A 26,377-nucleotide genomic window follows, 5' to 3' on the forward strand; every position below is an offset into this window, starting at 1 on the left:
CAAAGCTCAAAACTATGAATAGAATGCAAAATCATGACATTTATTAGGTGATTATATCCCTTTAAGTGATGTTTTATGCTTTATGTATATAGGCTAACGCTTGCTTTCTTTTAATAATAGTTGCCCTCAGTTTTCTTAGAAAATAGAGATTTTAGGTGGGAAAATGGTGGGAGAAAAAGTGATTACCTCGATTAGCCGTTCTCTAGACAGACTGGTTGATTCATAAAAGTTTCTAAGATCTCTTAACAAATGAGAAAGATTAAGAACCAGAAAAGTAAAGTTGGTTGAGGGTCACATACTAAGTGCAAAAAAGAGCCATGCTATTTTCAAGAATCTCAAAAGATGCACTTATGTATTTTCAAGATCAGTGATGTGACTAAAACTAACAGGCCACCCTTAGTTCCTCACCAGAAGTAAGCTACTCATTTAAAATGCTCTTTCAAGCCTGCAAATGAAGCCCTTCCATCTGCACTGAGCTTACTTTGGGGTGGAACGTTTCCAAGAACAAGCCAAGGAAGCTATTGATTTCTTTTTATCCCAAAGAAAATAAATATATAACTTAAAATCCCTTGAAGTGCTGAAAGGGCTAATGAAGGGCACTCACAACAAGCCAGCTGATTCTTAGCAAGCAGCTGCCTCACGGAACATCACTGGCCCTGTAGTGTATCCTTTAATCAAGTGGTGAAATCCAGGACTTCATTGACTGTCTGTTCTGAGGTGCTGCCATGAAGGGGGGGACATGGGGTCTCAGATGGGAATGTGAAGGCTACGGGCAGTCCTAGCGAAGGTATGCATTTCTTTGAGCCCCACTTGGATTCAGCCTTAGCTTCCAAGCTATTCATCTTATGAACTTGGCCATGCCGGCTTCTTTTGCCCTTTCTGACAAAGGTGCACCATGGGCTGAGGGCTCTGAGCACAGCCAAGGATCTTGAGGGCTGCTGTGTGAATCTTCCCTCCGGTTTGCTGTCCACCTGGAGAGGCTGCCGCAGGCTTCCAGTGCAAGGGCCTCGGGGTGATGGGTTGAGGTGCAGCCGGGTGGGAGGTTTTAGAGAATGAGAAAAGCCCAGCATTGCAGGTGGGCAGGTGGGTACTGTTCAGGGGGAATCTTTAGAAGAGTTGACTGCCTGTATTACAGCCATTACTTTTTTTATGAAGACATTTTTAACACTGCAGAATATTGAAAATGTAAGGAAAACACAACATTTCACACAATTTATGGATTAAATTGTATTCAGAAAATGGTTGGCCTTAAATGCATTTATCAGCCAGAAAGAATGAAATGGATTAAGCATTCTTTTTCTAACATTCAAGAAGTTAGAAAAAGAATGACAAAATCAACTGTAGGAAAGTGTGGGAAGGAAATAACTAAGATAAGAATGGAAATTAATAAATTAAAATATAGAAAAACAGTAGAATTGATCAATCAAAGAGCTGGTTCCAGAGGGAAAATACCTAATAATATAATCTATTAGTTTAATCAAGAAAAAAGGGGGAAAGCACAGATGTACAAAATTAGAAGTGAGAAAAAGAAATAACCACAGATAACAGCAGTGATATTTGGGTCTCCTCTTCCTCCCCACCCGTCTATGGGGAGAACGTCACCTGCTACTTTTTAATCACACTTCTGATATTCCGATTTGAGGGCATAAGCGATGCCCCTCCTAAATAGGGCTTCGGCTTTAATTTCCTAATAAAACATGATTGAACCAGAGGAAGAAGTGAAGGGTAGCAGAATATGCCACCCTATAATATGCCACTGTGGCATATTGATTATGTTGAGCTATAGGCACTTGAAAAACAGCAAATGCAGAGAGAGGATTTTTCTGAATTCTTATCTGCCTAAAGACAGATTCTCCAAAAGGAACTCAGTTGCTGTAAATCCCCTTCCCAGGAGTTTCACCAACCATGGAAGATTGACAGTTGTCACAGGAGAGACTAGATGTCGACATCACACCCAGGCAAACTGTCACAAACTATCATACCTTCCATCTATTCTAAGGGTTCATTCATCTTTCCTAAAAATCATTTACTCTCCCCTGAGAGGCCTACATACCCCCCACCTCCCTTTCTCTATAAGATGGTATTTAAGTCTGAGTTCTAAGCCACCTCTGTGAGTTTCTCATTTTCCCCTGGTTATCTCCCATGTATACGTGAGGTATACATGTTAATAAACTTGTTTATTTTTCTCTTGTTAATCTGTCTTTTATCACAGGGTCTCAGCCAACAACTCAGGAGGGTAGAGGGAGAATTATTTTTCCTCCCCTGCAGAAGGAATTCACAGAGTGAAATGAATTATTAACGTCTCCACAATTAATTCTGAACTTCCTAAATTATAATGGCACGTTTGATGTTTTTACAGCCCTGCTTTGTTGTATGTAATATGTATCACATCTTTCATCAAATGTAAGGGGAAGCCCCGACACGAGTGTATATTTACAAATATTGAGATACTCAGGGGCTGAGAGGCAGCCGTGCCCTGGTTTTGTCCTCATGTTCCTGCCTTGTGCGTAGGTCTGATGCCCGTCTTCACAAGGATGACACTGACATTTGCTTCAGTAAAACACTCAACTCCTGCAAAGTGCCCCAGATCCGTTATGCCAGCGTGGAGCGCCTCTTGGAGCGACTGACAGACCTGCGGTTTCTTAGTATCGATTTCCTCAATACCTTTCTGCACACCTATCGGATTTTCACGACGGCAGCCGTGGTGCTGGGGAAGCTTTCTGACATATACAAGAGGCCTTTCACCTCTATCCCCGTCAGGTAGGCCGGCACTAGCCTGTGATGAAAGTGTGGCCCACCTGGTCCCTGGATCTCCGTGCAGGTGGGCAGCCCTGCCCTGCAGGGCACTGGCTTGCCTTTGAACTTGCCAGGCCCCGCCAGTAGAAGGGCGGGGGGCGGGGGAGTCGAGGTCACAGATAGTTCCCGAGGGAAGCAGCTGAAGTTTCCAAGTGGCCTTTGCTTGCTCTGTGAATATTTGGAAGATAACTCTATTGTTTGGGGCTTTTCTTTCTCCTTTTTTGTTAAATTGCAGGCCCTGATTCAGTAGGTCTGGAGTGGAGCCCGTTACCAGTGTGACTTGTCTTTGGACCACAGTTTAGTAGCAGGGGATTAGACTAAGCCTAAATAGTGTCTGTGTTCCTTTGGCAAGTGTGTGGTATACATGCAGCATTTAAATGAAGGTGAATCCAGCAACAGAAGTGTGATGATATTGTGGCCTTTTAATGTAGGGAGCATGTTCCTGAATGACATCAGGGGACTCATTTTCACTTGGCTACAATCTGTTAATAGCGTTTGCTCTTATTTTTAGGTCGTTGGAATTGTTTTTCGCTACCAGCCAGAATAGCAGAGGTGAACACTTGGTGGATGGCAAATCCCCGCGCCTGTGTCGCAAATTCTCTTCCCCGCCACCACTGGCTGTGTCCAGAACGTCCTCCCCCGTGAGGGCCAGAAAGTTGTCCTTGACTTCTCCCTTGAACTCAAGGATAGGAGCGTTGGACCTGACCGCCTCCTCGGCGTCCAGCAGCCCCACCACCACTCACAGCCCTGCTGCATCCCCACCACCACACACTGGTAAAGTACCGCTGGATCTTAGCCGAGGCCTTTCTTCTCCAGAACAAAGCCCAGGATCTGTAGAAGAGCATGTAGATAACCCCCGCGTGGATCTGTGTAACAAGCTAAAACGAAGTATTCAAAGAGGTATTATCCAGCTGCCATACCCCGCATTTGCTGGCCCCCTGTTTCCCCACCATTCCTTCTGGAGCCCTAGTTTCCTTTCTTTACAACTTTCCTACTTCTTCATAGAAAGTAGAATGAATACAATGGCTAGTTAGAAGCGAAAATTCCTGTAGTTCCCTCTAGCCTTTGTGGAAGGAGAGCAAGGTTAGCCGCCTTCTATGATAAAAGGCTAATTGCAGTCAGTTGTCTATGGAAGAATGGTGTCATCTAAAGGGTTATCACTGGAAGGTTCTTGGTGGAATTAAGGCTGGTTGGCTAAAGAGCATAGCATGATATTTGGCATAGAGATAGGTTGCGGGCACCCTCGTCCATGACCTTGAGCCTCAGAGCCTTCCCCTCCTCCAGTGTCTACCTTAAGCACCTGTACTGCTTCCATCCTTTCCCTGCTAATGTGACGACCTAGCCTGGAAGCTAGGTCATTAAGATGACTTCTTCAGTTTAGTTTCCAAGGCAACGCTCCCTATTACAACAGGGATATAGGGAGAAAAGTTAAGTCTGAGACAGTGTTCATTGTCCATGACACAGCCAAAGTGGTTTTTAAAAATGTGAATTAGATCATCTGGTTTCCTGACTAGATTCTCTAATGACTTCCTATCACACTTAGAATAAAGCACATTTGTCTTCCCAAGGCCTTCAGATCCTATGAGACTTGGATGCTGTCTCTCTCTTTAACCCCTGCTCCTGCCACGCTCCCTCATCTGCTAGGCTACAGTCACATTGATTTCCTTTTTTTGTGTCTCAGGAAACACCTGGGTCATTTCTGCCTCAGGGCCTTTGCACTTGTTTATCCCTCTGCCTGGACACTCTTCCCATATAAGCTCATGAGATCAGCAACCTTGTCTGTCTTGTTCACCTCTGTACTGTCAGTGCCTTGGCCAGTGCCTGGCAGGTAGTAAATTTTTGTTAAATGAATAAATCAAGCAGAACACTCAGGGGACTAATCAAGGACTCCTGTGGTACATCTCCCTACCCTCCTCAGCTTGGTACAGCATAGGGGTTGGAGGAGGTGATCCTTGTTCTTTTATAATCCAGTGTTTCTGTGATGAAAATAAAAAAGATTTCACGGCCAAGTTAGCAAACAGCTTTTTTTTTTACTATATAGTAACTGATTTCTTTACTGATAACATAATAAAAAATTGGGCAATAAGTCAGACAGAGTGTCCAGATTTTAAGGAGGATCACCCAGATGGAAGCATAGACCCCTGCTTTTCTACCTGCTTCAAGAGTCTATGCAGTTTCTAGCTCACATCACTTAAATAAGCTTTCTGAGTGAAGTACTTAATGGAATTTTAACTGGAGTGGTGGTCATCGTCAAAAGGAGCACCCTTTTAAACAAGAAATTCTTGAAATTGACACGTTAGCAACTAAGGAGGATGAAAGGGGGAAAGATAATTAAAAAGCCATTAGAACAACAAGCTTTAGTAGAATCAGGATGGATTTTTCTTGGGAATAATGAGGTGATGCACAAGGTGACAGGTGCATCTGGGGTTTGATCCAGGCCAGTGCTTGGGAATCTCCATGGTGGGAATGATTTTGGGAGGCTTATCTCAAACCTCTCCTCTGGGCCAGAGCGCCCTGGGAAGCACAGGAACTTCCCAGAATATGGAAAGTTCTTTCCCCCTCCTTTACTGGATTGTATTAAATAGGAGAGGGGAAATCTGGAGGTAAGTCTGGTTTCTCATGTTATTTTGAGTTAGGAGAGCTTTAGGAATAAGCATTTTAGTGCCAGACATTTGTGACTCTGAGGCTTTGGTTTGATTGCCCCTGAGGCTGGGATGAGAACACGGTAAGGTCTGTTCAGGAGTCATTGTGTGACCACCTTCTCTGTGCAGGTTGCTGTGCTACAGGGTCCATAATGGTAAATAAGATGGTTCCCAGGCCCCTTATATATAGTTCCCTGGAGAAGGTGGACAAAACATAAGTATAAGGGCAGATGGTACAAGAGGTATAGATGGAGTGCTCCAGAAGGTGAAAAGCGGGGAAGATAATGTTTGAGCAGAATCAGGAAGTGTCATTGACATGAGCCAAGAAGAATGGATAAATGGGTTGTGTTGTGGGGAAAAAATGGGGCACCAGAGGATGGTCATGTCCCAGGTCTCGAGTGAGTCCCTGGGACAGGCCACCAAGTGAGGGTCCTTGCCTACACGCAGAAAAGAATTCAAGAGTGAGCCATAGTAAAGTGAAGGCAGGTTTATTTAGAGAGATACACACTTCATAGACAGAAGGCGAGAGAGGTGGCCCCTGGTGTTGGGGCTGTTAGTTTTTATGGGCTGGGTAATTTCATAGGCTAACGAGTGGGAGGATTATTCCAGCTACTTTGGGGAAGGAGCAGAGATTTCCAGGAATTGGGCCACCGCCCACTTTTTGGCCTTTTATGGTCAGCCTCGGAACTGTCATGGCACTGGTGGGTGTGTCATTTAGTATGTTAATGCATTACAATGAGTGTATATTGAGGCTCAAGGTCTCCTGGGAGTCGAATCTTCCACCATCTTGGGCTTAGTAGGTTCGGTTTTTTGTGGTATCCTGTTCTTCTTCATGGTTGTGTCATTCTTTTAAGGGTTGTGCTTTGCCCTTTTCCTTCCTGTCTCAGTTGGACGGAGGAAACAGGCAAACTTATGGGCAAAGAGAACCTATGAGCAAAGGGCTGATGGTAACCCGCAGTGGTGAAACCCATTTCTGAGAGCAGGAGTGACCAATGCTTCTGAAGGGGCAGCGTTTGTCCAGTTTTGACGCCATGTGCAGCTCTGTAGAGGAAACCCTGCTACTAGTCTTCCTGGGGCTTTCTAGCATCTAGTAAACTTTTTTAAACTCTCCTGAAGAATCCTCCTCTTCCTCCTCCTTCTTTTTGGCCATCTTAGCCATTAAGTGTACAGTTCAGTGGTGTTAAGTATATTCACATTGCTGTGCAATACATACTTAGAACTTTTTCATCTTGCAAAACTGAAACTCTATACCCATTGAACAACTCCGCATTTCTCCCTGCCCCCAGCCCTTGGCAACCACCATCTTCTTTCTGTTTCTATGAGTTTGACTACTTTTAAAAAAAATTTTATTTATTTATTTTTGGCTGCGTTGGGTCTTCATTGCTGCATGTGGGCTTTCTCTAGTTGCGGTGAGCAGGGGCTACTCTTCGTTGCGGTGTGTGGGCTTCTCATTGTGATGGCTTGTCTTGTTGCTGAGCATGGGCCCTAGGCGCGCAGACTTCAGTAGTTGTGGCACTCAAACTTCAGTAGTTGTGGCATGCGGTCTCAGTAGTTGTGGCTCGCGGGCTCTAGAGCGTGGGCTCTAGAGCGCAGTCTCATTCGTTGTGGCACATGGGCTTAGTTGCTCCGCGGCATGTGGGATCTTCCCGGACCAGGGCTCGAACCCACGTCCCCTGCATTGGCAGGTGGATTCTTAACCACTGCGCCACCAGGCAAGTCCCAAGTTTGACTATTTTGTATGCCTCATGTAAGTGACATCACACAGTATTTGCCTTTTTGTGACTGGCTTATTTCACGTAGCATAATGTCCTCAAGGTTCATCCATGCTGTAACATGTGCCAGGATTTTCTTCTTTCTTAAGGCTGAGCAATATTCCATTGTATATATACTCCATATTTTCTTTATCCATTCCTCTATTGATGGACATTTGGGGTTGCTTTCATCTCTTGGCTACTGTGAATAATACTGCAGTGTACATGTGTATGCAGTTATCTCTTTAAGATCTTGCTTTCAATTCTTTTGCATATATACCCAAAAGTGAGATTGCTAGATCATATGGTAATTCTATTTTTAATTTTTTGAGGAAAGTTTTGTTTTTGATAGTGCTTACACCATTTACATTCCCATCAACAATGTACAGGGTTCCAATTTCTCTGCATCCTTGCCAACACTTAATATTTTCTTTCTTTTGATAGTGGCCTCCTAACAGGAGTATGGTGAGAATCTTTCTCCTTTTTAGAAATTTCCCAGAGGTTGCATTTTAATTTGGCTAATGCTTAGTAGTATAGGTATTAACTTTTTTCTTGAATAGAGGAGCAAACGAAAAATCTATTCCTTTCTGCATTATAGACTAAGTACGTGTCGTAGTTCTAAAGGTCCTCAGTCAAGCTTCCCATTACCCATCTTAATTAATTCTTACACTTTGTAACTTACACATGGATTGTTCCACAGTGGTCACCAAGTTCCCTAGTTCTGGTCTTTGAAGTCCAAGCCCAAAGTGCATAGCGATGGTCCAATGCCATATCGTAACATCTGTTTGGCCTGCTGTCTCAGATAGAGGTGTGATCACTGATAGGAATCAGTAGTTTTTCCCCAGGAATGATAAGCTGGAAAAAGGTTAGACTTGGGGAGACCAAGATAAATGAAAAAGAACCAGATCAAGCTCCCAGGGAAGGACACTGACAAAGGCTGCAAAGACTTGTCAGTGTAGGTGTTGGGCAGAGGTGGGATCAGGGATCGTTGTGGACACAGCTAGCATCAACTAGAGAGCTTGTTACGTAGCAGCTCGGATCATTTCTGACCAGGGCCCAGCAGATGGAGAGGGTCCATGAATAATGATGTGGCAGGAATAGTAGGTTCTTTCTCACATTAGAGAAATAGCCAGTTGAGAGCTTAATGCCTCTGTGTTTCTCCGCTGGATTTTCCCCAGACAGATGATTTGCAGTTAGAATTTCAAGGGTCAGTTTATCCACATGGTTCGCGGGGTAGAAATATGATTTTGCAGTTCCTGGGTCAAGGTTAAATACAGAGCTCCTCTCACTGTGGGGGGTTGGGGACATTCCAGGGTTGTGTCCATGTGTGACCCATGGCACTTGTTGAAGCCCATTAGAGCCAACTTCATCTCCATGCCCGCTCCTCTGCCCCGTGTGTCTTAGTCACGTCTACCCACTAATACGTCCCCCTTTATCTCTCATTTTTACCATGATTTCCGCCCCCCTCCAGCAATCCTTCTATTTAAACACTTTGGTTTTGGCCACCTCTTTGCATCTTGATTTTTTTTCTCTTTCTGTAGCTGTCTTCTGATTATTTTTAATGTATTTACTTCCCATCTTGTTCTTGAAAGTATTTAAGATGGTAGTTCAAAGAGGCACATGGTACACTGGATTAAAACGAAAATAGATAAGGAAATCAGGCAATGGAGGAAAATTGTATGAGGCCGTGGGTATGGTTAGTGAACAGATGAGTACTGTGTGGTCCTCTGCAGTTCCTAAAGTCACTCTGATTTTGGTTCTGAATGTTATCAGTTATGTGATTCATATTGAAAGCTAAGAATAGATTGGTGTGCAGGCACATCTTTTCTTGCTCCTGAGACTTGAGAATAATTTATCCTGTGGATCCTCATAAAGGAGACACTCAATAGAAAGCTTAGAATTATACTGGGGTCTAGGGAGCTCTTTGGCATTTTTCTGAAAAGGTGAAACAAAGGAATTATAGATCTAGTTTTTCCTTTTATTTTGCATTGGTATATAGGCAATACTGATCATGAATAGTTCTAGAAAAGTCATGGATGAAACACTTTACTTCAGTGTCAGCCTGACAAGTTGTGTGTGTGTGTGTGCGCGCGCGTGCGCATGCACATAATGTCTACAGAAGCCAAGAGTGCTGCCGTATTAACTCTGCTATCTAGTCTTGAAAATTCCAGTTGGCAAAGTAAAGGGAGACAATGATCTGTCTTTAATTTGAAAGATGTTTGCGTGTGCTTTGCATAATGGTAACACTTAAGACAGCTGGCAGACTTGAATAAGAAACCCTGTGCCAAGAGTTTGTACAGTTTCTGCTTTTCACCTCAGGATGCAACTCCACAAACCTCATTGCACAAGATCAGCTTCACCATTAGCTCCATACTGAGGTCATGGGTCTCTCTTACTGCTGTCCAGCTAGACAGTTTCAGGGTACCCTCTTTGAAAAATGCTAGTAACCTTTGTCCAGTTTTATTGTCATTGCAGTTATAATGCCAGCCTTGCAATATTTCCTGGCAAGAGAACTTCAAATGACATGAAGGGAAAGGAGAGAAATAGGAAATATCCCTCAAAATGAGCGAGACTGTGAACTTCAGAGGGAAAAATAATGCAGTTGGTTTCACCCCCACCCGGTCCCCAGATCTGTTCCAGGCTCACCCAACATTTATTAGTGCCCCTCTTTCTTCCTACCACGAAGTCCCCACCTTCTGCTATCCTGGGTCCTTCTAAAAAGCACAAAAATCAGCCCAGCTCACATCCAGATTCCACCCAATGGTGAGATCTCAACAAAAAACATAACCGACAGCAGGCAAGAAAGGAGAGCCATGGGGCAGCTCACTCACTGTGTTTGGGTCTCTTACCCCATCAGCGTTCTCTTGGGCCATGGCTGTGCAAGCAGTCTAAGCATCGCTGCACGACCCACATCACTAGTGTCTGTTTCTATATTCTTAGTTTGAAAATTGCCTGCCTGTGGGCTGAAAGTGCTCCCAATTTTAGCATTTGTTTTGAGCCCACATCTGCCCACTCGTTCTGCAGGCAAAGCTGCTTTGCATGGAACTTGACTGAAAGTGAACCTGCCAGAAGGAAACGCTTCTTTGCCCCCCCCCAATGCTGGCATGGTTTCTCCTCTCTGTAGGTGCCCGTTTGCTTACAGTGTTATTCTGTGCTTTCCTGTTCTTTCAGTGGACTTTCGGGGCCTGTCCAGCTCTCTCGCTGGGAAGTTTTTTGGGTTCGGTGTAATTGCTGACTAAATGATTTGCTCATTTGCCTAAGAGGAATGAATGGTTGAATCAGACCAAGGACATACATTTGATATTCTGCTTGCTCTTGCAAAGCAGATGCCTTCTATTACTGCATTTTGAGAGAGTTATTTAGAAAATAATAAAACTAACAGCTAAGCACTGATTTTTATGTCTCCATCCTGCATCATTGCCAGCTTGACTGTAATTATGTCATTTGAGGAAAGATTCTAACCATTTCCCTTCCCTGGCCCCTTTGTTTTTCAAAAGAGCTGACTTGGGGCCATATTTCTAAGGGAGTAAATCACATGCAAGTGTAAAAATGGCTTTATGTGAAGTCATTAGGGATTTTGTCAAGTTTGTTGAGTGAAATCTTGAATGGAATGGTAAAGGGAGTTGAGTTGAGAGTAGTTCTGCTGACAGGGGTAAATGGAAAACTAGTGGAGGTGACACAGCTTTTATCGGTTGATGCAAAGCCCAAGGAAAAAGAAATGGAAGAGTTGTTGGAAATTTATGAAATTTTTGTAGTGCTTTTCCTGAAAAGAACACACACAAAGTTGTAATTTTACCTCGTTAATAAGCTAGTGCGAGGAGTGTGGTAATAGCTTAAATGTGACTCTGGATTGTTTCTTTTACTCATGGGATGTTAGCTGCAGTGAAGAGGCGCAAATTATCTTAAAAATCTCTCAACTGTTCATTGTAAAAATTTCCACTTGCTTCCTGCTGATCTGTAGCTCTAGGACAGGGCTACCCAATAGAACTTTCTGGGAGGATGGAAATGCTGTTCAGTACTGTAGCCACTAACCACACATGGCTACTGAGCACTTGAAGTGTGGCCAGTGCAAGTGAGGAAGTGAAATATTCACTTAAATTTAGTTTTCATTTCAATTTACGTAGCCACTTTTGGCTCGTGTTACCATTTTGGACAGTAGAGCTGTAGATCCTTAGGCAGGGGGGCTCCTTATGGTAAAGATTCAAACTTTAATTGTCTTAAGGGAGCAACCCAGGCAAAGTACTAATGAAGTCCCAATTTTCATTTACCATCTGGAAAAAGTCCCTCTTTTCCCACTCCAAGAAGGCAGAAACATTCTGGAGGGCGGGAAAGCCACTGCATATCCTCTTCTTTTTATCAGTAACATCTGTTGTGTTGGACAAAAGGGGCTTGGGAGGGTCAACCAGGCTCAGCTGGGTCAGCAAGACCGGTGTGGAGATGAGCCACAGTTAGACTTTGTGTCTTTTACATTCCGCCAGGAAGAGTGACTCGATTTCATGATAAAGTCCTTTAGAAATGTAGACTAACGTGAAATGCTTATTATTCATAATGAACTTTTGTGTTTCCGTGCATGATACTGACAAGAAGCTCTTGAATTCATGGCCTGGTTGTTAAAATTCATGATGTTTTAAAGCAGCAGTGCTAGAGTCTGCGCCGGTGGACCGAGCAGGAGTGGAAAGCTCCCCCGCGGCAGATGCCACCGAACTTTCACCTTGCAGGTCACCCTCAACTCCTCGGCACCTCCGCTACCGCCAGCCCGGAGGTGAGCGCTTGGAAAGGGACTCAGAAACACACAAGCGAGGGATGATTCTAGCTCCTGAATCTTTTGTTTGCCTTACTGTTTCACTCGCCGAATATTTTTAGTCTCGGTTATGAAACGTAATGGGAAGCAAATGTTACTGTAGGACCAAGTAGTGGAAAATAAATGATTAGAGCGTATGTCATTAGTATAACCAATATTTATTTGGCCCCATCATTGCCTGGCACTTTGTGTGGAGTAACCTGAATTGAATAGCCTGTTCTTAGTTGCTAGTTGATTGAATTTCAGTGCTGGTTTTACCAAAATGTTCCCAGACTCTGATACCTTACCATGAATCCCAGGATAGTCTGTATTCAATAGGTTCATCTGGGACACAAAATTGTCGGGGTGGGGGGGGACCTTATTAAGAACACTGTTTCAACTGAAATAAAGTCCAGTTGCATGGGACTCCAACCTTCATTATTGCTAGTGGCAGAATCTGGTATCTTTTCTATAGTTATGAAAATTATAAAACATTATCCCATAATTTGTTTTAGAATATACCAAATGTTTTCTAATTGGAGGGAAGACTGTCAGAGCAAAAGACAGAAATCTTTTATCTCCTCCTTGCTCAAATAAATGTATCCAAATTACAGTTGTTTTAGAAATGTTTTCTTCTTTTCTTCTCAAGCCAATTATTTCAAGTTGGAAGGGAAAATTATTCAATTATGAAACCAGATTCACCCTAAGTAACCCATGTAAAATGTAGACGTTTTCTGACTCTCATACTCCTGCTTTAAGTAAGGCAGTTTAGCAAAAGATAGAGTGCGTGGATCCAAATGGTCATTTCATTTGCAGCCTTAGCCTCGTGGTGGAAGCTCTTTTCATTGCCATCACCTCCAAGAGAAGCTAGTCTGGGTCAGGCTGTTGTCAGATTTGCCTTGATGGATATTAGCCCTTTGGGGCTCCTGGTCAGTCATGGGTCACCCTGACATTTGGGTAGTTCTGAAAAACCAAGGTAACAAGCTAGATTCCCTGGCTTGTTATAGGACTACTATGGAATTAGCCAAATCTCTTTACTCTTCTTAGAGCCTTGGTCAGTCCAAGCCTTGGCAACTTCTTTGACCATTGCCACGTGCACAGACTCCCTTGAGTTCATTAAACCTGTAAGAGTTTGGGGCCAAAGCCTATGAAAGCAAAACTTTACCAAGCCAAGAGTTAAATGCTGTCCACTTGCTTACTATTATTAGAGCTCTGTTTTAGTATAGTCTCTTTCGTATGTTTATATTCATTTAAAATTTTTTAAAATTTGTATAAACATCGTTTGGAAATCCTCATCCTGTTTGTGGATTAACTAAGTCCTTTGTTTCTTCCCTGATCTGACTAAATCCCAGTGATACAGGAAGAAAACCAAAATCTGTGATAATATGGTGGGTCCAAATGGGGACAATATCACACATTTTCTCACTGTGTAGCTGTATTTTGCCTGTTCATCTGTCTACTTGCCACCTTGTTTCACAAATGTTTTCAGGCTACTGCTGAAGGAGAGGGTACAGCTGTTCTGTGCTTTCATGCTTGGGCACATTAAGCAGCTCTTTGCTTCCCCTCTTATTTATTTTAAGCATGACTATATAACTTTAGGGGCAAACTAATAAAAAATCACAGAATCACAGCGAACTATCTTCACTAAAAGCCTGAGTGAGAAAAACAGTGAGGTTGTCAGCAATATTATCAAATGTTGTGTGTAAGTATCTGAGTGAGAGGGGCTACAAAAAGGTGCTGAGTGCATCCTTCGATTTAAGGACCCATCTATGCTTCTAAAGGTATTTTGAGAAGAAAATTCCGTCAGTAAAATGTAGAATATTTTTTAAAAATATTTTTTGTATTGAGAGAAAATTCACATACCATAAGATTCACCCTTTTAAAATATACAGTTCAGTGGTTTTTATATATTCACAAGGCTGGGCAGCCATAACTACGTCTGATTCCAGAACATTTTCATCACCTCCCCCACCAAGGGACCATGTACTCATTAGTAGTCACTGCCCATTCCCATCTCCCTCCCTGCCCCTGGAAACCACTAATTTACTCTCTGTCTCTATGGATTTACCTAATCTGGACATTTAATGTAAATGGGATCATACAATATGTGACTCTTTATGACTGACTTTCACTTAGCATGATGTTTTCAAGGTACATTCATGTTGTAGTATGTATTAGTACTTCATTCCTTTTTGTGGCTAAATGATATTCCCTTGTATGAGAATTTTTGATTTGGTTTATCATTTCACCAGTTGGTGGACATTTGGTGGTTTTTACTTTTTTGGCTGTTATGAATAATGCTGCTATGGATGTTCACATATAAGTTTTTGTGCAGACGTATGCTTTCATTTCTCTTGGGGCTACACCTAGAATGGACTTGCGAACATAGAATCTTGTTATTTGCCTATTAATAAGGACAACGCAGGGTATTTGCATTCATCCAGTGCTGGAATGAAAATGAGAATTTTTGTTACGTAATATTATCCAACTGCCTCACCATGCCATTTCCATTCTTTTGAAATAACCAGGACAGACCGCCGACAACTCCCACTGCTCTGTTTCGCCTGCTTCTGCTTTTGCAATTGCCACAGCTGCAGCAGGACATGGGAGCCCACCCGGTGAGTAGGGGCCAGCAGCTGAGTGCAGACACATGGCAATTTATGGTAAATCAGTGGTCCTTGCCCGCCAGCGTCTTGAGGATACACTGGGCAGCTTCTTAAGAATGCGGATTCCCAGCTCCCTAAGTCAGTGCGTCTTGGTGTGATACCGTCTTTTAAATAAGCACCCTCAGGTGAGTCTCACACAGGTGGCCTGTGGGTAACACTTTTGAGAACTTCTGTATCAGAGAAGGATGTGTTATTTCTTTCATGTTGTTTTATGGAGTTCTTTAGCCTTTTTAGCCAAATTGTCGAGAACACGTGGTTCCCTTTTAATTGAGTCCAGTGCTGAAAGCATATGCAAGGTGGGAGGGAAGGTTTGTGGAGGGGGTGGGGAGGAGGGAGGGATCTGTTGCTTCAGAGGACTCAAAATTCATTTCCAGTAGCTCCATGATGCTTTCTGAGTTGCTGTCAGTTAATCTTCAGGGTAAAGAAGTACTTAAAATAAAAGCACGGTATTTTAAATAGATGAAAAATGTTATCCATGATCTCTGTCCTCTTCTCTCGTGCGCAAGGAGGACATTATGTTAAAATAAATCCGTATGTGGTTTAAACAGCCTTGTTGCTGTGAGTATCTGCACCTAAACTAATTATCTGTGTTCCGGGAGTGTATTTTTGGTGTATTTTGTTAATTAGCCATTGCTCACCTACCACAAAGAAGTCCATTTCCAAAGCCTATGAACTTATATTCAACAATAGTAACTGGTAGGTACTGTCTGTGTGAAATCTTTCTAAATTGAAGTAAGAACAAAGAGATATACTATAAGGAATATGAATTACCATAGTAATTCATAGTTATATATATATATATATATATATATATATATATATATATATATATATCCCATCTGAATGGAAAATCTTTGCACTTTGACTGCATTCCACATCTTAAATATTTTACCACACACACTTCACTGGATGTGGTCAGGCAAATTGGGGATGTTCTTTGCCCCAAATATTCCCAGAACCTTCCCCTCAATTCCCATGAGTATAACGCAATACAGCCTGTAATGGTAATAGTATTGATGTCTTCTCAATCCAGTCGGCTTCTGTTGTTGACTACATGTTATAATAATGAACATTTCTTTGATGAGATAACAAAGGAGTCTTCCCTACACTTCCGGCAGAGTTGGTTATCAACTGTGATTTGCTAAGACCTTCTTCTGTCTTTTGTTCAAGCTAGTCTGTCTTTGGAAAAAGTGAAATACAGAGCTTCCTCACAGGTCTCTTAATTTAAATATGGTTTGTAAGGGAAAGTAGTTTTTAGGTCAGTTCAGGATGAGACCATTTCCCCATTTGCTGGAGGCTGGGTCGGGGAAGGTACCTTTTTTTCACCTGAGATTGAAGCAGAGTTCTCACGGAGACTGGCTTCCAGACTTGGGCTTGTCCATGCCTGATGGGCCAGAGGATAAAGTAACCGCAGTAGCCAAGTCTTCCTCACTATCTGAACACTGCTGCCGCTCTGCGGCCTGTTCCTGCTTCTCCCCTGCAGCCGAAAGAACCTTAGCAAGAAGGCTGTCCCCGGTGAGCCGGCTGAGGGGGGGCAGACTGCTGACTGACGACAGCCAGCACTGCCAGATGCAGGGTGGCCGGGTCCACCTCTCTTATCACGCCGCTGCTGACGTTGCCTGCAATGGGGTCTGGAGACACATGATTCAAGTTTAGACATAAATGACATAAAGGATGGCTTTGGCAGTATCTGTGGCCCTGCTGTCAAGGCAGCAAGTTGCACAGGGGTCAGTTTCGGTGGCTAATGGTGGTACGAAAGAGGGTCTGTTTTGGAGTAGGGATCAGTACGCCCCTGGGGCTCGGCTGCTCCGTGGACCTAGCCCCACAGGAGAGTCCACCTGCCTACGAGAGCTTGGCAGAAGGGCTCGGGTTCATAGGCCGCCAGGGCAGGTGGACACGGCGCAGAAAGAGAGGAAGTGCTGGGAGGATGATCTGGACTTCTTGGCTGGTCAGGGAGAGGAGAGCCTGCTACTGCCCAGAGGAGCCCTAGACCCGGACAGACAGGTGTCCGAAGGAAGCTAGTGCTACCTAATGTTTAAGTCTCAAACCAGGCTTTGTATCCACTCTCTGAATCAGGAATTACTGACCCGAATGCACACTAGAACGTGGAGAGCCTGCAGAGGTGAGCAGGAGGGAAGGCAGTGTAGATAAGTGAACATCTCATGCTCGCATCCATTTTTCCAGGCTTCCCGTCCGCTTGTCTGGCCGCAATATGGGACCACCTGGTGGTGCCGCTCTGCTGTGTGTGGCTGATAGCCTGGAACAAGGTGCCGCCCGGCCAAGCCATGCGGTCTGCAGAGTGGGCTTTCATGTTTCAGGCTCCTCTTCGGGTTCCCTCTTGCTTTAATCCTCTCCCACCTCCCTGCCCTCAACCTCTGCCTCCATCAAAATACACAGGAATCTGGCAACTCTGGGTTAGAACTGTCAGTTAGTGATTATGCTTTCAGATATTCACTGCAGGCATTTGCATGTAAGCCATTTCTCTTTAATGATTGCTTAGAAGGTAACTTTACTGCGTTAAAAGGAATTTAAATTTAGCAAAAGGATGGACAGAAAATTTTCTATGCAAAGAGGCCAGATAAGATGTGCATGCTGTAAAGGCAGAGAAAGTTGATTTATCTGTGGAAGGTGGCCTGGTATGGACTCAGGATTGCCAGTCCTGCCCCTCAGGTCTGAGTCTGCCTGATTTCCACACACACTGGAAAAGACTGGAATTTCCCCTCTGGTTTCTTTAAGGACTTAGAGCCTGTCCTTTCCAAAGATGGGTGTCTCTTCCTTCCACGTCATGCTCCGTTTCCTTGTAGACTAACAGGAGTACCTCTGCTGGAGAGGAAGGAAAGCCTGATCTGTGGGCACGATTGTGACACAATTAATTCTTGTTAACTTCACATTATGAAGATTTCACAGTTTATTTAGTGCTTGCCTTCCGATTGGCAGCCAAGTTACATTAGGCCCACTGTGGATGGATGCGGGATTTGTGGGGTCTTACACTTACACAGTCTGCCTCAAGGAAAAGAATATAAAATCACAAACCTTTAGAGCACCTCCCAGGGCTTTGGAAGAGGCCCATACACATTGAGAGGCCCCGAGGCTTAAGCTTCATTGGCTTCCCGGTAAATCTGTTTATGAGTCCAGCCCTGATCATTCTTGGAATCAGAGCAGGTTTAGGAAATTTTGATCACGGGGTGGCGGGTGGAGGTGGGAGTGGGACCAGTGATCATCAATCAGTCAAATAAGTGCTAACTCTATAAGTTTTAGCTCTATGCAAGATTGAGACAAAAAAACAATGAGTCTTATGAGCCGCCACACTGGTTGAAATGTACTTTCAAACATCTGCTCAAATTTAGGAGCTCTGCATTAAAGTAGAATTAAAATCTGTGCCTTTCAGATGGCTGCTGATACAGGGAATCTGCAGGTGCAGTTTGGATATAGTTATGATATGAATAGAAATGCAAATCCAATAAATACACATATCAGGGCATATCATGGTGCTTACTATATACCTAAAGCTCTGGGATTAATGATAGGGTTTATGAAATGATCTAAAATGAAATATGAAAGTGTGAGGTGGGTTATTTTTATGAGAGTAGAAATAATGGCAGTGGAGGTACTACAAGCAACTCTTGATTATCTGTGAAAAGATTATAGGTTTTACCATTCTATGCGAGTCAGAGTAAATTAACAAAGTAGAGGAATGACTGAATGCATTTATAGGAAAATTAATGGCACAGTTACAATTGCTTAGAGAAATAGTGAGTTCTTTATTGGTGGTGACTTCGTACTTGTAAAATAGATAATTCATAATCTGTTTTTTCCTCTGTCAAACCACTCAGGCTTGTGTAGCCAATAGTAGATCTGAGCTTTGTGTGAATTAGGCTTGGACTCACTTTTTGAAATACGAATAACTGGTCCCACCCCCAGAGATTATGACTTGATTGGTCTGGGTCCCTCTGGGGCATCAGGATTTTTAAAGTTCCCTATGTGATACTTCTGTGGAGCCAAGATGGAGAATCACTAAACTAGATGGAGAAGGTGTATTTGTTCCTTCTCTGGTTGTAGCATTCCTACAACCAGTTTGAGACATATTTTTTATTGTTTTTTTTTCCAAAACATATAAAAACCATTTTACAATAAAAATGTCTTAAGATAGCTAGTTGAAGTTTGGGAGACAGGATGTATCTCATTTACATTTTTTAATGAAAACATTATTATCACTATTATTAATGAAAAACACAGAGCTTTGGCAAACCAAATGTAAGTTAACAGTGATTCCAAGTCTTACTTTAAATTCTTTATTTATTTTTAAGTTTCATGTGTACAACATTGTATTTCAACTTCTGTATTCACTACTGTGTGCTCACCATGGAAAGTTTAATTTCCATCCATCACTATGCAGTTGACCCCCTTTACCCATTTTACCTTCCCCCATGTCCCTTTCCCCTTGGTGACCATTACTCTTTTCTCTGTATCTGTGTTCATTTTTGTTTGGTTTGGTTGTTTATTTTATTTTATTTTTTTGGTTGTTTATCTTATTTTATTTTTTTATATTCCTCATATGAGTGTTTATTTTATTTTATTTTTGGTTGTTTATTTTATTTTATTTTTTTATATTCCTCATATGAGTGAAAACATACAGCATTTGTCTTTTTCCATCTGACTTATTCCACTTAGCATAATACCCTCAAGGTCCATCCATATTGTTGCAAATGGCAAGATTTCATCTTTCTGTTATGGCTGAGTAGTATTGCATTGTGTATATATACTACATCTTTATCCATTCATCCATTGATGAGCACTTAGGTTGTTTCCATATCTTGGCTATTGTAAATAATGCTACACTGAGTATAGGGGTGCATATGTCTTTTTGAATTAGTATCTTCATTTTCTTTGGATAAATACTCAGAAATGGAATAGCTGGATTATATGGTAATTCTGTTCTTAATTTTTTGAGGAATCTCTATATTGTCTTCCATAGTGGCTGCACCAATTTACATTCCCACCACCAGTGTATGAGTGTTCCCTTTTCTCATCATCCTCACCAACACTTGTTGTTTCCTGTCTTTTTGAGAACAGCCGTTCTAACTGGCATGAGGTGATACATCATTGTGGTTTTGATTTGCATTTCCCTAATAATTAGTGATATTGAACATCATTTTATGTGCCTACTGGCCATCTGTATGTCTTTGGAAAAATGTCTACTCAGATCCTCTGCCCTTTTTTTAATCAGGGTGTTTGTTTTGTTGTTGTTGAGTTGTATGAGTTCTTTATATATTTTGGATATTAAACTCCTATCGGATATATGATTTTCAAATATCTTCTCCCATTCAGTAGGTTGTCTTTTTGTTTTGCTAATGGTTTCCTTTGCTGTGCAGAAGTTTTTTAGTTTAATGTAGTCTCATTTGTTTATCTTTGCTTTTGTTTCCCTTGTCTCAGGAGACATATCAAGAAAGATACTGCTAAGACCAGTGTTAAAAAGTGTACTGCATATGTTTTTTTCTAGGAATTCTATGATTTTAGGTCTTACATTCAAGTCTTTAATCCATTTTGAGTTGATTTTTGTATATGGAGTAAAATAGTGGCCTAGTTTCATTCTTTTGCATATGACCGTCCAGTTTCCCAATACCATTTATTGAAGAGACTATCCTTTCTCCCATTGTATGTTCTTTGCTCCTTTGTCATAAATTATAATTGTCCATCTATATGTGGGTTTATTCTGGGCTCTCAACTCTGTTTCATTAATCTGTGTCTTTTTTATGCCAATATCATGCTGTTTTGATTACCATAGCTTTGTACAGTTATACCTCATTTTATTGCACTTTGCTTTATTGTGTTTCACAAATACTGTATTTTTTACAAATTGAAGGTTTTTGGCAGCCGTGTGTCGAGCAAGTCTATCAGCACCATTTTTCCAACAGCATTTGTTCACTTCATGTCTCTCTGTCACATTTTGGAAATTCTGTCAATATTTAAAACTTTTTCATTATTATTATACTTGTTATGGTGACCTGTGTTCAGTAACCTTTGATGTTACTATTTAATTTGGGGGTGGTCCATGAACCACACCCATATAAAGATGGTGAATTTAAGAGATAAATGCTGAGTGTGTTCTGACTGCTCTACCGACCTGCCAGTCCTGCCTCTCTCCCTCTTCTCGGGCCTCCCTGTTGCCCTGAGACACAACAATATTGAAATTAGGCCAATTAATAACCCTACTGTGGCCTCTAAGTGTTCAAGTGAAAGGAAGAGTTGCATGTCTCTCACTTTAAATCAAAAGCTAGAAATGATGAAGCTTATTAAGGAAGGCATGTCGAAAGAGTAGATGGGCTGAAAGCTAGGCCTCTTGCACCAAACAGTTAACCAAGTTGCGAATGCAAAGGAAAAGTTCTTGAAGGAAATTAAAAGTGCTACTCCAGTGAACACATGAATGATAAAAAAGCGAAACAGCCTTATTGCTCTTATGGAGAAAGTTTTAGTGGTCTGGATAGAAGATCAAACCAGCTACAACATTCCCTTGAACCAAAGCCTAATCTAGAGCAAGGCCCTTATACTCTTAAATCCTATGAAGGTGGAGAGAGATGAGGAAGCTGCAGAAGAAAAATCTGAAGTGAGCACAGGTTGGCTCATGAGCTTGAAAGAAAGAAGTTGTCTCCATAACATAAAAGTGCAGGGTGAAGCAGCAAGTGCTGATGTAGAAGCTGCAGCAAGTTATCCAGAAGATCTAACCAGCTAAGATCATTAATGAAGGTGGGTACACTAGACAACAGATTTTCAGTGCCGATGAAACAGCCTTCTATTAGAAGATGATGCCATCTAGGATTTGCATAGCTAGAGAGAAGTCAGTGCCTGGCTTCAAAGCTTCAAAGGACAGGCTGACTCTCTTGTTAGGGGCCAGTGCAGTTGGTGACTTGAAGTGGAAGCCAATGCTCATTTACCATTCTGAAAATCCTAGGGCCCTTAAGAATTATGCTAAATTATGCTAAATCTGCCTGTGCTCTATAAATGGAACAACGAAGCCTGGATGACAGCACATCTATTTACACCATGGTTTACTGAATATTTTAAGCCCACTATTGAGACCTATTGCTTAGAAAAGAAGATTCCTTTCAAAATAGTGCTGCTCATTGACAGTGCACCTGGTCACTCAAGAGGTCTGGTGGAGATGTACAACGAGATTGTTATTTTCATGACTGCGAAATACAACATCCATTCTGCAGCCCATAGAGCAAGGAGTAATTTTAACTTTCAAGTCCTGTTATGTAAGAATTATATTTCATAAGACTATAGTTGCCATAGATAGTGATTCCTCTGATGGATCTGAGAAGGGTAAGTTGAAAACTTTCTGGAAAGGATTCACCATTCTAGATGTCATTAAGAACATTTGTGATTCATGGAAAAAGCTCAAAATATCAACATTAACAGGAGTTTGGAAGAAGTTTATTCCAACCACCATGGATGACTTTGAGGGGTTCAAGACTTCAGTGGAGGAAGTCATTGCAGATGTGGTGGAAATAGTGAGAGAACTAGAATTAGAAGTAGAGGCTGAAGATGTGACTGACTTACTGCGATCTCATGATAAAACTTCAACAGGTGAGGAGCTGCTTCTTACGGATGAGCAAAGAAAGTGGTTTCTTGCGATGGGATCTACACCTTTTGAAGATGCCGTGAAGATTGTTGAAATGACAACAAACGATTTAGAATATTACAAAAATTTAGTTGATGAAGCAGCAGCAGGGTTTGAGAGGATTGACTCCAGTTTTGAAAGAAGTTTTCTGCTGTGGGTAAAATGCTCTCAAACAGCATTGTATGCTACAGAGAAATTGTTGGCGAAAGGAAGAGTCAATCGATGTGGCAAACTTCTTGGTTGTCGTATTTTTTTAAATGGCCACAGCCATCCCAGCCTTCAGCAGCCACCAGCCTGGTCCGTCAACAGCCATCAACACTGAGGCAAGACCCTCCACCAGCAAAAAGATTACGACTTGCTGAAGGCTCGGGTGACGGTTAGCACTTTTTAACAATAAAGTGTTTTTAATTAAGGTATATACATTATTTTTTCAGACCTAATGCTATTGCACACTTAAAAGACTGCAGTATAATGTAAGCATAACTTTTATATGCACTGAGAAACCAAAAAAATTGTGTGACTTATTTTATTGCAATATCTGCTATTTTGCCATTGTCTGGAACAAAAGCCGCAATATCTCCAAGGCATGTCTGTTGTATAATTTGAAATCAGGGAGTGTGATACCTTCAGCTTTGTTTTTTTTCTCAGGATTGCTTTGGTTGTTTGGGGTCTTTTGTAGTTCTGTATAAATTTTAGGATTTTTTTGTCCTATTTTGTGAAAAATATTGTTGGGATTTTGATAGGGATCGCATTGAATCTGTAGATTGCTTTAGGTAATATGGACATTTTAACAATGTTAAACCATAAGACATTGTTGAAAGAAATTGAAGGCACAAAGAAATGGAAAGATATTCTATGCTAATGGATTCCAGTCTAATTTTTAGACACACACACACACACACACACGGACTGGAATTAAAATTTTGGAACTGAGAAGTTATATCGTTTTTATAAAGTTTTTATTTTTATTGAAGTATAGTTGATTACAATGTTGCGTTAGTTTCTGGTGTACAGCAAAGTGAATATATATATTCAATATATATATTCTTTTTTCATACTCTTTTTCATTATAGGTTATTACAAGATATTGAATATAGTTCTCTGTGCTATACAGTAGGACCTTGTTGTTTATCTATTTTATATACAGTGGTTTGTGTCTGCTAATCCCAAACTCCTAATGTATCCCTCTTAACTAGTATGAGCCTGCAAAGCAGCTAGGGATGCTCATGTCAGGGGGTCATTGCACTCTCTTCCTGGGAGGATGCCCGCAGCAAGCCAGATCACATGGAGCACTTCCTCTGCCCATCATGTGTTTTTGATAAGCCTTTCAAGCAAACCCAAATCCTCATTCCAGCTGGCCTGAGCACCCTCTTTCCTGACCATGTTGCATTGCCAAGTTCTCCTTCTTTGTGCTGCCCTTTCCTGAGCTCCACGCAGACCATTCTCCTCTATTACTGTATCTCCTCAGCAAAGGTACAATGCAGTTGATTGTGCCTTTTCACTTTTTTGATTCGCTCACATTGCTTAATTGCTACTTGACTGCAGTACAGTTTCATCCATTTCAGGGTCAGGCAGGTAACTGAAAGGGAGACTGGAGGGCTGATACCATGTGAAAAAGGGGCAGCCATTGCTCAGCTCCCCCTGGTTTTTGCCATGACAGAATACAGACTAGGGCCGTCAGATCTGTTTTCTTTCTTTCTTTTCTTTTTTAAAGAAAAACCAGAAATCTGGATATTTATGTGAAATCTCCTATTTTTAAATGTTGGAAGTGAATTCATACTCTTTAAAAAATACTGTCCAGCCAAGCAGAATACTTCTGTGGACCACAATTGGCTGTGAGCCACCAGTATGTGACCTCAGATTTACTGTAATCATTTACAGCTGGAGTTGTAGGTTGATCCAGATAAGAGTTTCTGAGACATACCTCAGTGCTAGCAATAGACTCCTGAATCTCCTCAGTCTTCCCTCCCCAAAACTATTTCCTATTCCTTTGGCCGGGCTATTTTATAGGAAGTCCATCTCTTGTCCACTGTGGCTTGACTACTTTTGCTTTCACAGGGTAATCTTATCTCAAAGATCTGGAGGATGCCTCATTGTCACTCCTTCACCATGGAAGGGATTTAAGGGACTGTCTTTCTTATTTTACAGATTTTGAAACAAGTGTGAGACCCAGAGTGCTGGAGGGCCTGGCCCAGGTTCTCACAGTGCCTGAGAATGAGGCTCAGATCTGTCCACTACCAAACTGCTTCTTTCTTTGCCCTGATATTGCCTCTAATCCCTCATTTATTTCAAAAAGAACAAGATCTTGGGAAACTTGAGTTACATAATTTTGTTACTGACTCTTGATCCTGTCTTCATCTGCAGCATACCCATTTCTTTCCATCTTCTTTCCACCTCTGTGTCCACCTGGCATTCACCTGACAGGTACAGCAGCACGGTAACTCCAGAGAGATGAACCCGAGTGAAAGTAGTCATCTGTGGGTAGATTCTTACTTAACTAGCAGCCTTGAGGGGTCTGTGATTTCTTTCACAGGATCGCAGAAACTAGGGTCTTAGTACAATGATATAACCTGGTCAGAGGAAGCATTTATCTCTGTATTGAGAATTGGATTAAATTTGCAGTAATATATGGAGTACCATGAATTACGTTAATGTCACATATGGACCCCGCTGTCTGTTTTTTTCTGGATTTGTGAGAGCACTCAGCTCTGTTTAAATAGTTTAGATATTTAGTGAGTAAACTTGTAAGAAAGGCACAGAATATGGGCTTTTTTCCAGTGTTGTTTATCTAACTGGCATTTGTAGCCTGTGGCTTCACAAGTGCTAGGAAGACCTGAAGGCACAACTTAATAACATGTAATTAGCCTGTTTTATCTGGTGAATACATCATAATTGTGGGTAGTTTTTGCAGAGGGCCTCTCAGAGTTGCGCCCACATCTTGCAGACCCCTGTCCTATGCTTCCCTGTTGGGCATTTGTGTATGCAATTATCAACTTATTATCAACACGACAAAAGCAACAACAATAAAGTTACATAATTCTATAGGGTGTACTATATGCCAAGCACTGTTCTAAACTTTACATATGTTAACTAATATGTGAAGTAGTTACTATTATTTGTATAATGAGTATAATGTACTCATTATACTAATAATAGTATTATTATATATTTAATATATAATAATACTATTATATATAATTAATAGTATTATTCATATAATGAGTATATTAGTAAATGAGTATAATAATATTACTATTATTATACTTATTTTCCAGTTGAGGAAATTAAGATACAGAGAGTTAAGTAAGTCACCTAAGGTCACGTAGGTAGTAGGTGGCAGATTTGAATCATATCATCTGGCTAATGAAAAGAGAACTGACAGGATCTATTACCAGTCCCAACCTCTGCCTTACATAGATAAGGCAGAGCTGGAACTTCATTCTCTGGGTTTCTACAGTGCTGCCATTTCGTTTGGAAAAGGACATGAACGTTTCTGGTGGGTGGTCTGGTGGTTTTAAAAATGTGTCCACAAATTCTTTCATACTCCATCCTTCAAGAGGCGAAGGTTAATTTCTCATTATTTTTGTGTGGGCAGAACTTAGTAACTTGTTTCTAACAAATAAAATTAAGCAGAAGTGATCATGTGTGACTTTGGAGCCTAGGTCATCAGAAGGCATAGTGGCCTCTGTCTTGGTCAGTCTCTCTCTTGGATCACTTGTTCTGGGGGAAACAAGCTTCCATATCATGAGGAGAGGCCCATGAGACCAGCTAGAAACTAGAAAGTAGGCCTCCTGCCAAGAGCCTCATGCATGAGTTTAGAAGTGAACCCTCCAGCCCCACTTGAGCCTTTGGATGACTGCAGCCCTGGTGGACATCTGGCTTGCAACCTTGTGAGACACCCTGAGCCAGAGCCACCCAGCTGAGCCACTTCCAAAATCTCATCCTAAAGAAACTGTGCAATAATAAATGTTTGTTATTTTCAGCCCATAAATTTCAGGGTGATCTGTTGTGCAGCGATAGATAGCTACTACAGGTGGTATCATGGTTGCCAGTAAACCTTGGCGAAATTATTCAAGATCAAATTGTGCTTAGGGAGCATATTTTCATATTGGAAAGAGAAA

General features: G+C 41.7%; 1 protein-coding gene across 1 annotated transcript in view; it reads left to right on the forward strand.

The window, feature by feature from the left end:
• The window catches only part of RASGRF2 (Ras protein specific guanine nucleotide releasing factor 2), a 241,503-nt gene that overhangs the window by 120,636 nt on the left and 94,490 nt on the right, over nt 1-26,377 (forward strand). Inside the window, exons 14-17 of the mRNA XM_007179765.2 lie at nt 2,512-2,760; nt 3,308-3,696; nt 11,826-11,951; nt 14,498-14,587. Coding sequence (XP_007179827.2) covers nt 2,512-2,760; nt 3,308-3,696; nt 11,826-11,951; nt 14,498-14,587 — 854 coding nt within the window. The remainder of the gene's footprint in view (nt 1-2,511; nt 2,761-3,307; nt 3,697-11,825; nt 11,952-14,497; nt 14,588-26,377) is intronic.

This window comes from Balaenoptera acutorostrata, chromosome 2 (assembly GCF_949987535.1).
Source record: "Balaenoptera acutorostrata chromosome 2, mBalAcu1.1, whole genome shotgun sequence".
Taxonomy (NCBI): Eukaryota; Metazoa; Chordata; class Mammalia; order Artiodactyla; family Balaenopteridae; genus Balaenoptera; species Balaenoptera acutorostrata.